This window comes from Pristis pectinata, chromosome 8 (genome assembly GCF_009764475.1).
Source record: "Pristis pectinata isolate sPriPec2 chromosome 8, sPriPec2.1.pri, whole genome shotgun sequence".
NCBI classification, from domain to species: domain Eukaryota; kingdom Metazoa; phylum Chordata; class Chondrichthyes; order Rhinopristiformes; family Pristidae; genus Pristis; species Pristis pectinata.
This window is the reverse complement of record NC_067412.1, coordinates 66,391,056-66,404,216: the sequence shown is the minus strand read 5'-3', so window position 1 is coordinate 66,404,216 and position 13,161 is coordinate 66,391,056. Positions and strand designations below refer to the sequence as shown.

General features: G+C 40.1%; 1 protein-coding gene across 2 annotated transcripts in view; it reads left to right on the top strand.

The window, feature by feature from the left end:
* The window catches only part of hdac8 (histone deacetylase 8), a 69,846-nt gene that overhangs the window by 1,714 nt on the left and 54,971 nt on the right, over positions 1–13,161 (top strand). For both annotated transcript variants that reach the window (XR_007956765.1, XM_052021340.1), the window contains exons 2-3: positions 1,264–1,316; positions 7,639–7,769. Coding sequence is in view for 1 of the 2 variants with exons in the window: in XM_052021340.1 (XP_051877300.1) it covers positions 1,264–1,316; positions 7,639–7,769 (184 nt within the window). In the remaining variant the exon portion in view is untranslated. The remainder of the gene's footprint in view (positions 1–1,263; positions 1,317–7,638; positions 7,770–13,161) is intronic.

The following is a 13,161-nucleotide window of genomic DNA, read 5'->3' as shown; positions in this document are numbered from 1 at the left end:
GACCATTGTTACCATCACTCTGGAGCTCAAAGCAAATGCAGTAGATGATGGTAGGGTCACTGGTGTTTCCCTGAGGACCTCTTAGAATAATACCCTGGGGCTTCACGAAACAGGATTAAACAAACAGAAGCACCTTCCTTCATGTTCATTTTAGCCTTACCAAGCTCATTTTTCCTTCCTGCCATGTACAGATTGTTGCTCCCTCTGTTTGAGCTGAACCTAAACATTGCACCTATGATGCAACAAAGACAATCAGCTTGAATGTTTGAAGCTGTTTAAAGTGTAGAACTATAAGTTTTAATAGGCAGCTTATTCAGCTGCTAGATTTAGGAGCTTTTGGAAACAAGCTTCAAGATTTGTATATTCTGGGAGTTTTAGATCTCATGAGCAGTTTACTGCTGGTGGATGATTAAAATAAATGATGTATTTTTTTAATCTACAGAAATAGTGGTTTGACTTGCCTTTATAAAGCATTATTTGCACATGGTTTCATTTTAACTCCACTTTGTAAGTGCAGATTTATATTTGTGAGACTGAATGATTTTAAGCCAAACATGTACTCCAGTTCAATTTCATTCCATGGTATAATTCTTGGTGCACCAGCAGCAATCTCACCTCTGAATTAGAAAATTATTGGTTTACCAGTCTGCATATAATCTGGGGAGATACTCTAATGCATTACTAAGGGAACTTGCTGTAGTGTTGCCTTCTGGATAATTCATTTGACTAATTCTGTCTATGCATATTGACCTAATCGTGGTGATATTTTACAAAAAAGAAGAGGGAAGTTCTAGTATCCTGGCCTATTTTTCAAGCAACACCACTAAAAACAAAATAATTGATCATTTTTTGATCACTAAAAGCAAAACAATTGATCTTTTGGGATATTGCTGTTTGCAGATTGACTGCTATTTCCCTACAGCACAAACTTGATTATACTCGAGTGTATTTTATTGTTTTTGAAGATTATATACGTTATCAGCTACATCACTTCTGTTCCTAAATTGGCTGAATGAAGCTGTTTACATGAAAAAATTTGCTGTTTTAAAAATTCAAATGTTCCATGGAAAAATTCAGGCATTTGTTTGTTGCTTCCCAGTAGAATGAGAGAGAGCTTGAATTGATATATAAGGAATTAGGAGCACAAATCCATGTCCAGCACACTTGGTGTACTGCTTTGTTATTGAAAGCCTGGAAGTATTTGTAGTACATTCATATCTTCCCTTTGTGCTATTGATTAATTAACTTTCTTTTCTCTTCCAGGCTAGTATGGTCCACTCGCTGATTGCCTCCTATGGATTGCTGAAGTACATGAGGTACAGCCATGTTGTTTAGTCAAAATATCTTCACAGGCATCAAGCTTCCTCTTAATACCATCCACCCATCTTGCCTGTATGTCCCTTAAGGCCCTTGTCTAAACAAAATTACTACTGCTCTTTGTATGTAGAAGTTTTTCCTAACACCTCCCAGTGTTAATTTTAAGCTTCTGTCCCAGACTCTCCCGCGAGAGGAAAGAGTTTCTTCAGCAGGTGGAAACCTTTCTCTTTAAGCTCACAGAAACCTTATTTGCAGTTCATGAAGGTTGTTTGCTCTGCTGAGGTAGATCCACAAAGGATCTCTCAGTATGCAAACACCGATCAATAAAAGTTGCAGTGTACGGCTTCTTTTTTGTAAAGGAAAAGCAAACTAGCAATAGGATTTATTTTTTGAGGGATTAAATTGATAACTAGAGAAGTTGTGAACAAGATTTCTCCAGACCTTAGTTAGACCACACTTGAAATTCTGAGTATTTTAGGTTATAAGATCCTGCCTGAATTTTGGGGTCAAGGGCAAGCTGAACATGCTATCAAGATCTCCAGGCTACTTTCCCATTGTCCTTCATTACAGTTTCTTGGAAAAAATTGCTTGCAGACTTCATCATGAGCACATGCAGGGCAAATAGGTTTCTTGCATATAAATACAATATTATGATGGGAAGAGGGAGGCATGGGGTTGCAGTGTCGTGTGCAAATCAAACCCCACCCGCAAAACTGCTGAAGAATCTTTGCAAACTGAACAACATCTGGCTTTAGACAGCTAACATTCAGAATTATTCCAAAACTGTAAAAAAAAAATTAAACTATTACATTTTTGAGAAAATTTTCAAAATGTTTAACCAATTTCTATGTTCAAATATTTTGGAATAAGCCATGTTAAAATACTAATCCCTTGCAGTTATACTGCTCAAGTGGAGGGGAACTCCCTGCTTGAGGTTTAAAGTTGCCCAGATTATTGGACAAATTTACCAGTGAGGTGCATGTGGAGTCCAGTGTCATAATGAGACCATAAGACATAGGAGCAGAGTTAGGCCACTTGGCCCATCAAGTCTGTGCCATTCAATCATAGGGGATTTATTTTTCCCTCTCAACCCCATTCTCCTGCCTTGTCCCCATACCCATTGATGCCCTTACTAATCAAGAACCTATCAACCTCTGCTTTAAATATACCCAATGACTTGGCCTCCACTGCTGTCTGTGGCAATGAATTCCACAGATTCACCACCCTCTGGCTAAAGAAATTCCTCCTCACCTCTGTTCCTAAGGGATGTCCTTCTATTCTGAGGCTGTGCCCTCTGGCCCTAGACTCTCCTATTACTGGAAACAGCCTCTCCACATCCACTCTCTCCAGGTCTTTCAATATTTGGTAGGTTTCAATGAGATCCCCCCTCATCTTTCTAAACTCCAGTGAGTACAGGCCCAGAGCCATCAAAGGCTCCTCATACGTTAACCCAGGATCATTCTCGTAAACCTCCTCTGACCCTCTCCAATGCGTCCTTCCTTAGATATGGGGCCCAAAACTGCTCACAATACTCCAAATGTGGTCACATGTACATCGGAACACACAGTGAAATGCATCTTTTGCGTAGAGTGTTCTGGGGGCAGCCCTCAAGTGTCGCCATGCTTCTGACGCCAACATAGCATGCCCACAACTTCCTAACCTGCATGTCTTTGGAATCTGGGAGGAAACTGGAGCACCCAGAGGAAACCCATGCAGACACAGGGAGAACGTACAAACTGCTTACAGACAGTGGCCAGAATTGAACCTGGGTTGCTGGGGCTGTAATAGCGTTATGCTAACCGCTATACTACTGTGCCTGCCCTGTCAGAAATTCGAGAGAGTCGGGGGCAGCATTACATCCTCGCTTTTATACTGTAGTCCACTCGAAATGATTGCTAACATTGCATTTGCCTTCCTTACTACTGACTCAACCTGCAAGTTAACCTTTAAGGAATCCTGCACTAGGACTGCCAAGTCCCTTTGCATGTCTGATTTCTGAGTTTTCTCCCCATTTAGAAAATAGTCTATGCCTTTATTCCTGTGACCAAAGTGCATGACCATACACTTCTCTACACTGTATTCCATTTGCCACTTCTTTGCCCATTCTCCCAACCTATTCAAGTCCTTCTGCATACTTCCTGTTTCCTCAACACTACCTGCCCCTCCACCTAGTTCTGTATCATCAGCAAACTGGGCCGCAAAGCCATCAATTCCATCATCCAGGTCATTAACATATAAAGTGAAAAGTAGTGGACCCAACACCAATCCCTGGGGAACACCTCTAGTCACTGTCAGCCAACCAGAAAAGGCCCCCTTTATTCCCACCCTTTGCCTTCTGCCAGTCAGCCAATCTTCTATCAATGCTAGTACCTTTCCTGTAATACCATGGACTCCTGTCTTGTTTAGCAGCCTCATATGTGGCACCTTGTCAAAGGCCTTCTGAAAATCCAAGTAAACAACATCCACTGACTCTCCTTTGTCTGTTTTGCCTGTTACTTCCTCAAAGAATTCCAACAGGTTTGTCAGGCAAGATTTCCCCTTAAGGAAACCATGCTGACTTCAGTCTATTTTATCATTTACCAAGTACTCTGAATCCTCATCCTTAATAATGGACTCTAAAATCTGAGCAACCACTGAAATCAGCCTAACTGGCCTGTAATTTCCTTTCTTTTGTCTCCCTCCCTTCTTAAAGAGTGGGTTGACATTAGCGATTTTCCAGTCCTCTGGATACATTCCTGACTCTAGTGATTCTTGAAAGATCACTACTAATGTCTCTTTCAGAACCCTGGGGTATAGTCCGTCTGGTTCAGATGACTTATCCACCTTCAGAGCTTTCAGCTTCCCAAGCACCTTGTCCTTAGCAATAGCGACTACACACACTTCTGCCCCCAACTCTCTCGAATTTCTGACAGGACAGGCACAGTAGTGTAGCGGTTAGCGTAACGCTATTACAGTCCCAGCAACCTGTGTTGAATTCTGGCCACTGTCTGTAAGGAGTTTGTACATTCTCCCTGTGTCTGCGTGTGTTTCCTCCGAGTGCTCCGGTTTCCTCCCACATTCCAAAGACATGCAGGTTAGGAAGTTATGGGCATGCTATGTTGGCGCCGGAAGCGTGGTGACACTTGCGGGCTGCCCCCAAAACACCCTACGCAAAAGATGCATTTCACTGTGTGTTTCGATATACATGTGGCTAATAAAGATATCTTGTGTTGCTGGTGTCTTCCACAGTGAAGACTGACGTAAAATACTTATTCAGTTCGTCTGCCATTTCTTTGTTCCCCATTACTACTTCTCCAGCGTAATTTTCCAGCAGTCCAATGTCCACTCTTGAATCTCTTTTACTCTTTATATATCTGATAAAACTTTTGGTATCTTTTATATTATTAGCTGGCTTACCTTCATATTTCATCTTTTCTGCCCTTATTGCTTTTTTTGTTGTCTTCTGTTGTTCTTTAGAAGCTTCCTAATCTTCTAGCTTCCCGCTAGTTTTTGCAATATTGTATGCCCTCTCTTTTGCTTTTATGCTGTCTTTGACTTTCCTTGTCAGCCACAGTTGCCTCATCCTCCCTTTAGAATGCTTCTTTGGAATGAAATGATCCTATATCTTCCGAATTACTCCCAGAAACTCCTGCCATCGCTGCTTCACTGTCATTCCTGCTCGGGTCCCCTTCCAATCAACTTTGGCCAGCTCCTCTCTCGTGCCTCTGTAGTTACCTTTACTCAACTGTAATATCGATACATCTGATTTTAGCTCCTCCCTCTCCAACTGCAAGGTGAATTTTATCATATTATGATCACTGCCTCCTAAGGGTTCCTTTACCTTAAAGCTCACTAATCAAATCTGGTTCATTGCACAACACCAAATCCAGAATAGACTTTTCCCTAGTAGGTTCAACCATAAGTTGCTCTAAAATGCCATCTTGTAGGCATTCTACAAATTCATTCTCTTGGGATCCAGTGCCAATCTGATTCTCCCAATCAATCAGCATATTGAAGTCCACCATGACATTACCTCTCTTAATGCCTTTTCTATCTCCTGTTGTAATTTGTACCCCACATTCTGGCTACTATCTGGAGACCTGTATATAACTCTCATCAGGGTCTTTTTAGCCTTACAGTTCCTTAACTCTACCAACAAGGAATCTACATCTTCTGATCCTATGTCACTTCTTGCTAAGGATTTGATTTCATGTTTCACTAACAAAGCCGCCCCACCCCCTCTGCCCACCTGCCTGTCTTTTCGATAGAATGTGTATCCTTGGATGTTTAGTTCCTAGCTGTAATCTTCTTTCAGCCACGACTCTATGATGCCCACAATGTCATATCTGCCAATTTCTAACTGCGCTATAAGCTCAGCTGTGTGCATTCAAATATAACACCTTCAGTCCTCTGTTCACCACCTTCTGAAATTTGTCTGCATGTTGCCTGAAATTAAATTCTTATCCTTTCCTGAACTTTGTCTTATTTTGTATTCTGGAAACTTCAGTAACCTCCCCTGTGCTCTCCTTCCCTTTTTCTATATCCATATTTTTCCAATCCGTTGAGCCCACCCCTCTACTATTTAGTTTAAAGTCGAAGTCATAATGATGCAGGCCCAAGTCCATACTGCTGCTTTCTGTATAGTAATCAAGTCGGTCTCATTCTACCCTCTAGCCCACTACTCCCAAATTGAAGTCTGATACAGAACTAGGTGGAGGGGCAGGTAGTGTTGAGGAAATAGGAAGTATGCAGAAGGACTTGGATAGGTTGGGAGAATGGGCAAAGAAGTGACAAATGGAATATAGTGCAGAGAAGTGTATGGTCATGCACTTTGGTCAAAGGAATAAGGCATAGACTGTTTCCACAACCCTCATAAGCAATGGTTCAAACCATTGCCATTGCTGCATAAAATAGAGAGATACAAGAGACTGCAGAAGCTGGAATCTGGAGCAAAAAGCAATCTGGAAGGATGCAGGATTTTGACCCAAAACATCAACATTTCCTGCCCACCTCACATATGCTGCTCAACCTGCTGAGCTCCTCCAGCAGATTGTTTGTTGCTGCACAAAAAAAAAATTTCTTCACAACCCCCCATAACTTTCCCAAAACTTTATCTGTATCCCCTCCTCCTTGTATTATCAGCTAATTGGAACAGTTTTTCTTGTTCTCAACAATTTGTCCACATTATCTAAACTTGTTATAAGCTTGTACTCTTCTATCAAATTTTCCATCAACCTCCTTTGTTCGACGGAGAACATCCTCGGCAACTTCAACTTTACCTAACGAGTAAAATCCCTTATGCCTGGAACCATTTTGGTAAATCTGTGCATCATCTCAACTGTGGTGATCAGAACTGAACCTAATACTCTGGTTGTAGCATAACTAAAGCTTTATAAAGATCTAGCTTAGCTACTCTACTTTTGTTCTCATTATCTTCACTTCTGAAACCCAAGGTCCCATATGCTTTGATAACTACCATTTCAATGTAAAATATTTTTTAAAAATGGTGGTGAATGCTGCTGGTTCACTCGCCATCCTTATCTGGTCTGGCATGGATGCAACTCCAGCCTCACTAGTTTGGTTGACGCTGTTAGGAGCCAGTTAAAGATGGGCAATCATACAGATACAAAGACAATAAAAATGGTTTTGTAAGTGAACAGCCAACCATTTTGTTTTTGCTCAATACACTCTACTGATGTGGGAAGATGATTATCTTTTAATTTTCCAGTTGTATTCTGCTGCATTATCCTACTAAATTAGCTAACTTATGCTTTCCAAATCCACTACCATTTTAGCAAAGTTTACCCTTTTTATATCTGGTATGAGTTGTCAATTTCCAGTAGCTTTTATACTATCAGCAAATTAAATCTATGATCTTTTCTCTTCTATCTATATACCTGATGAATGTCTTTTGTTTGCAAGCATTGACAATCTGATGCAGAGTGAGAAACCTTGCTGACTGTTTTATGCTCCATGCTTGACCAGTTATGCCATTTGCTACCCTGCTAAGCACAGACCAAGTTGAGAACTTCCTTGTTATTACCTCACCAGTGTTTATGTTTACCTGTTAAATATTAGAGTTAGCTCCCTAAATGAACTTGGTATTTCTACATTTACTACAAAAAAGGGTTTCAGTGGCACATACATGTTAATGTCTTGAATCATCATCTAGCCAGTTGGTGATTCCTATTCTGTCACTGCACTTTGAAAATATTGAGCACTTCCAAACCAAAAGGCATTGAGGCTGTAGTGTAAACTCCAGAAGGAGATTTCCTAGTTACCTGTAAAATTCTCCAAAAAGTGTATATTCTTATTTTTCTTTTCTTTTATTGTTTCTAACAGGGTTGTCAAACCCCGAATAGCTTCAATGGAGGAAATGGCAATGTTCCATACAGATGCTTACCTGGAACACTTACAGAAAATCAATGAAGATGGTGATGATGATGACCCTGAATCTGTAGAGTATGGACTAGGTGAGCAGTCTGATCTGTCTTTTTGATGCTTTTGGAAATTTTTCACTGATACAACTGTGAGGTAAACCTGGTGAGATGTAAAATAAGGTATTCTCTCACTGCCCTCATCTCAGTGGCTCGCTGTTACTTATTAATGTGGCTTTTGCATTTCCCATACTACTCTGACCTTTTTGACTGATACTTCTGACCTCATGCAAGACAGTAGTGAATTAATCCAGGATAGTACTGATGCTTATAATGAGTGAAAATAAGGCAGCTCTGTGCTTTGAATTCATGACCACAAAAGACCAGGTTGAAACTGCTGAAGTCCTTCACTTGGGATTCTTGGCTCTGGCAGGGAGGAAATGTTTCATTCCAACAATCAGGGGTGGATTATTGCTCAGGACAAAAGAACAGTTGGTAATCCACTTTGCCTAAATGAATGAATTATGTCATGGCAGCTCTTTTCTCTTTTTTTCCCTGTGGTTTTCCTCTACAATCCATCAACCCCTGCAAAGCTCCACCTGAGCTCTTTTGAAACTAATATTTGGGTTTTACAGAAAGAGATGCAATTTCTGCATAGTGTGTTGGAATTCTTCTGCTGTGCCACATTCCATGCTGTTCAATTTGTGACTTCAATGCCCTAATAAACTGAGGTAAAGCTTTGCAATGATACAAATGCAGCAGATCATGTTTATCCCTGGCTGCTGATGTTGTCTAAAAGTGGCCATCTGCAGCATTGCTGAATATATCAGATTTTTTAGACCAGCTGGACCTTTTTTGGCCATTTTTTATGTTTCATAAATGAATTTCCTGCTCTAGGCTTTTTCCTTTAATTAAGTCCATATGTTTTAAGCATTAAGTTCAGATCGATGTAAAGCTGCTTTGCCAGGAAATATACTAGAGTAGATCCAGCTTTAGGGAAACTGTGGTTTTATTTAAAGTGCTTTCATTTTCTTTGTCCCAATGTGCTACCTATTCAAAATATAGTATACAATCAAAGCATATAATGCTCAACTGTAGGATGTATGTGGTGTTTTAGTCCATGTGAATTCTCTGTAAAATAAGTAGAAAGTGTTTAATATGTTAAAGTTGTATAAGAACGTAAGAAATGGGAGCAAAAGGAAGCCATCCGGCCCATTGAGCCCATTCCGCCATTCAATGAGATCATGGCTGACCTGGCCATGGACTCAGATCCACCTACCTGCCTTTTCCCCATGGCCCTCAATTCCCCTACTATGCCAAAATCTAACTGTGTCTTAAATTTAATGAGGTAGCCTCTACTGCTTCCCTGGGAAGAGAATTCCACAAATTCGCTACTCTCTGGGAAAAGCAGTTTCTCCTCATCTGTCGTAAATCTACTCCCCCGAATCTTGAGGCTATGTTCCCCTAGTTCTAGTCTCACCTGCCAGTGGAAACAACCTTCTTGCCTATATCTTATTTATCCCTTTCATAATTTTATATGTTTCGATAAGATCCCCTCTCATTCTTCTGAATTCCAGTGAGTATAGTCCCAGATGACTCAATCTCTCCTCATAGGCTAACCCCCTCATCTCTGGAATCAACCTGGTGAACCTCCTCGGCACCGCCTCCAAAGCCAGTATATCCTTCCTCAAGTAAGGAGACCAGAACTGCATGCAGTGCTCCAGGTGCGGCCTCACCAGTACGCTGTACAGTTGCAGCATGATCCCTGTTCTTAAATTTAATCCCTCTATTAATGAAGGCCAACATTCCATTTGCCTTCTTGATAAACTGTTGCACCTGCAAACCAACCTTTTGCAATTCATGCACAAGTACTCCCAAGTCCCTCTGCAAAACAGCATGCTGCAATCTTTCACCATTTAAATAATAATCTGATCTTCTATTTTTCCTTCCAAAGTGGATGAATTTGCATTGACCAACATTGTACTTCATCAGCCAGACCCTTGTCCACTCACTTAACCTATCTATATCTCTCTGCAGACTCTCCGCATGCTCCGCATCAATTTAGTGTCATCAGCAAACTTAGATACACCACTCTTGGTCTCTTTTTCTTGATCATTAATGTATATTGTGAACAGTTGCAGGCCCAGCACCGACCCCTGCAGCACCCTGCTCACCACTGATTGCCAACCAGAGAAACACCCATTTATCCCAACTCTTTGCCTTCTATTGGTTAACCAACATTCTATCCATGCTAATACCTTATCCCCAAATCCATGCATCCTTATCTTATGGATAAGTCTTTTATGTGGCACCTTATCGAATGCCTTCTGGAAATCCAAGTATACAACTTACACCTATTCCCCTCTATCCACTATGCTCCTTATATCCTCAAACAACTCCAGTAAGTTTGTCAAACAGGACCTGTCCTTCTTGAATCCATGCTGTGTCTGCCTGATGGAACCACTTCAATCCAGATGTCTTGCTATTTCTTCCATAATGATAGCTTCAAGCATTTTCCCGACTACAGACGTTAAGCTAATTGGCCTATAGTTACCTGCCTTTTGCCTACATCCTTCTTTAAACAGTGGCATGACATTTGCTGTCTTCCAATCCACCAGGCCCTGCCCAGAGTCCAGAGAATTTTGGTAAATTATCCCAGATACCTCTACTATGACTTCTGCCATTTCTTTCAGTACCCTGGGATGCATCCCATCAGGACCAGGGGACTTGTCTACCTTTAGGCCCACTAGTTTGCTCATCACTACCCCTTTAGCGATTGTATCGAGTTCCTCACCTCCCATTGGATCCATAACATCTCTCTTTGGCATGTTAGATGTGTCCTCCACCGTGAAGACTGACACAAAATAGTCATTCAAGGCCTTGACTGTTTCCACATTACCCAATATTAATTCCCCTTTCTCATCTTCCAAGGGACCTATGTTCACTTTAGCCACCCTTTTCTGCTTTATAAAAACTTTTACTATCTGTTTTTATATTTTGTGCTTAATATTTTCATAATCTATCTTCCCTTATTGCTTGCTCAGTGGTTCTTTGTTGCTTTTTAAAATTTTCCCAATCTTCCAGTTTCCCACTACTCTTGGTGACTTTGTATGCATGAGCTTTTAGCTTGATGCCTTCTTTTATTTCCTTAGTTATCCATGGCTGGCTCTCCCCACCCTCACTGTCCTTGCTTTAAACTGGAATATACTTTTGTTGAGCACTGTGAAAAACCTCTTCCACTGTTCCTCAACTGTCCCACCAGATAGCCTGTGTTTCCAGTCTACGGCAGCCAACTCCTTCCTCATCCCGTTGTAGTCTCCCTTGTTTAGGCATAATACAGTGGTTTTAGTCCAAACTATTGCACCCTCCATTTGAATGAGGGAATTTGTCTGTTGAGAATAGCCAGTTACGTGTTTGGTCCATTGACAGCAGTGTAAATGGCAACCTATCTTTGATTAATCCTGATTCCTCTAGCTGCTTTCTGAAAGGGGAGTGATGAATTTGGATCTAAATCCATATAATCTGAAAACATTCTATTATATTACTGCTGTTCCAGAATTGTTGTGTATGAGTTGTTTATGGGGCAAAACACTAAAACTCTGCTCTCCAAGAGCCTCTGAGTTTAAGAAAACCTTTCTGAAATAGATTGTTTCATTTTGAAGTGATCTGAGTTCATCCCACTTTTGATGGTTTCTGAAAACTTGTGCAGAATAACCTTAGCAGATGATTGATTTTGGTGGAACATTTGATATTAACAGTTTCTGCATTGATCTGTTGTAGCATAACTTATTAAAAGAAATTATGAGTTGAAATATGTTTACAACAACGCTGCTTTTTGTGAGCTACAATAACTGTAGTCAAACCATACAAGACTTGCCGTCCCCATGGAGCACTGCTTTTTACAAAACTAATCAGAAAAAGTACCAATAAATACTGATCTGAATGCTAACCTTTCTTCAATTGCATTGACTGAACTTAAATACATTCAAATTGGCCACTGGATTGCTCAAACTGCAGGTCCACAAAGGGTGAGTGTGACTGTCAACAGCAAGGGATGAGAGAATGAAGAATGGGCTGGCTGGAATACAATCTGGTCTGTTATATTTCACAAGCCACTAGGTGGCATTGGGTGCCAGTTTTATAGAAAATCCAGGTTGGCTGTCTTTGCTCTGTATAATGTAGTAACTTCCAAGGTTATCAACAGTGTGCCATTTAATTTCAGAGCATCACCTTTTAAAATTTTAGCTGTGCAGGCAACCCTTGCATTATGGCTGTTCAGGTAACAGAAATTCACCCTTACAGAATCATGACCCAAAAATTTGAAATGTGGAATAAAGTTCATTCTCAGGGAATTTATGGGGTGGTTAAAAAAAATAAAAACTTCAACTCTTATTACTTGACACATGCACAGAGGACATGGCTTTGCATTACAGAAAATTGTGACATGAACCATTTTCCAGGAATGTAATTCCTTCCACACCCCCCCCCCCCCCCCCGTAACATGCATAGAGAAATCAATTTGTTTGATCTTTATACCACAACTTGGAGAACCAAAGTTTGCATTTGTTTAGGCACAAATTGTGACCAAATAAATAGTGAATCCAAGGCTGCCTTTGTGACTGATGATGCATTGTTACAGAACCCTTAACTATTATAGTCGTTTTGTGTGTGTGTAGTAAATTACTTTCAAGATCTAGTTGTGTTAGTATTTTATGTGTTCATCTTTCTTTGTGGAGTGGAACCACATTTTTTAAACTAGCTTCATGCAAAGTTCAAAGATCAAAATATAGCTGTGCATGATGTTATATTGACAAGATATTTACTGCTGGTTTGCCACCATCACTTTTATTTTGAGTATTATGTATCCAAATTTACCCAGTGATTATTGTAAATCATTAACATTTGCAATAAGTACATTCCTAATTACAAAACCAAAATCTGGACTAAAAATACCATATCTCACAAACATGGTGTTAGGAGAAGCACTCTATTTTAAACTTGATTCACAGCTATCCTTGCTCTGTGCAGGATACATATTTATCCTGATATTAAATATGAAGCTTTTTTTGAAAAAACAGCAAATAATATCCCTGCATTTCAATGGTGGATGATTATGGCTGTTTCTTTCGTTGTTTCTGGGTCAGAATAATCAAATCCATTAAGAAAATCATGGTAGTAAAGCCATCACACTGATTGCAGTGATCTGAGGAAAAGACTTGTCAGTGTTTCTTAGCACAGCAAATGATGGCCAATTATAGCTTTCCCTGTACTTATTTTTAAATTATTTTTCTTGAGAAAATTGTCACGAGTGGTATGTGGCTTCAATGAGACGTGAGCTAATTGTGAGGAAATGTTTCTTGTTTTTAAACTGTTCTGGAATATTTATAAGAATCTTTAATTATATATCACCTTCACAGTAGTGATGTGTCCTAAGGTACTTCGTGATGAAATAGTAGAATGGATAACCAAAAGCTTAAATAAATAGGCA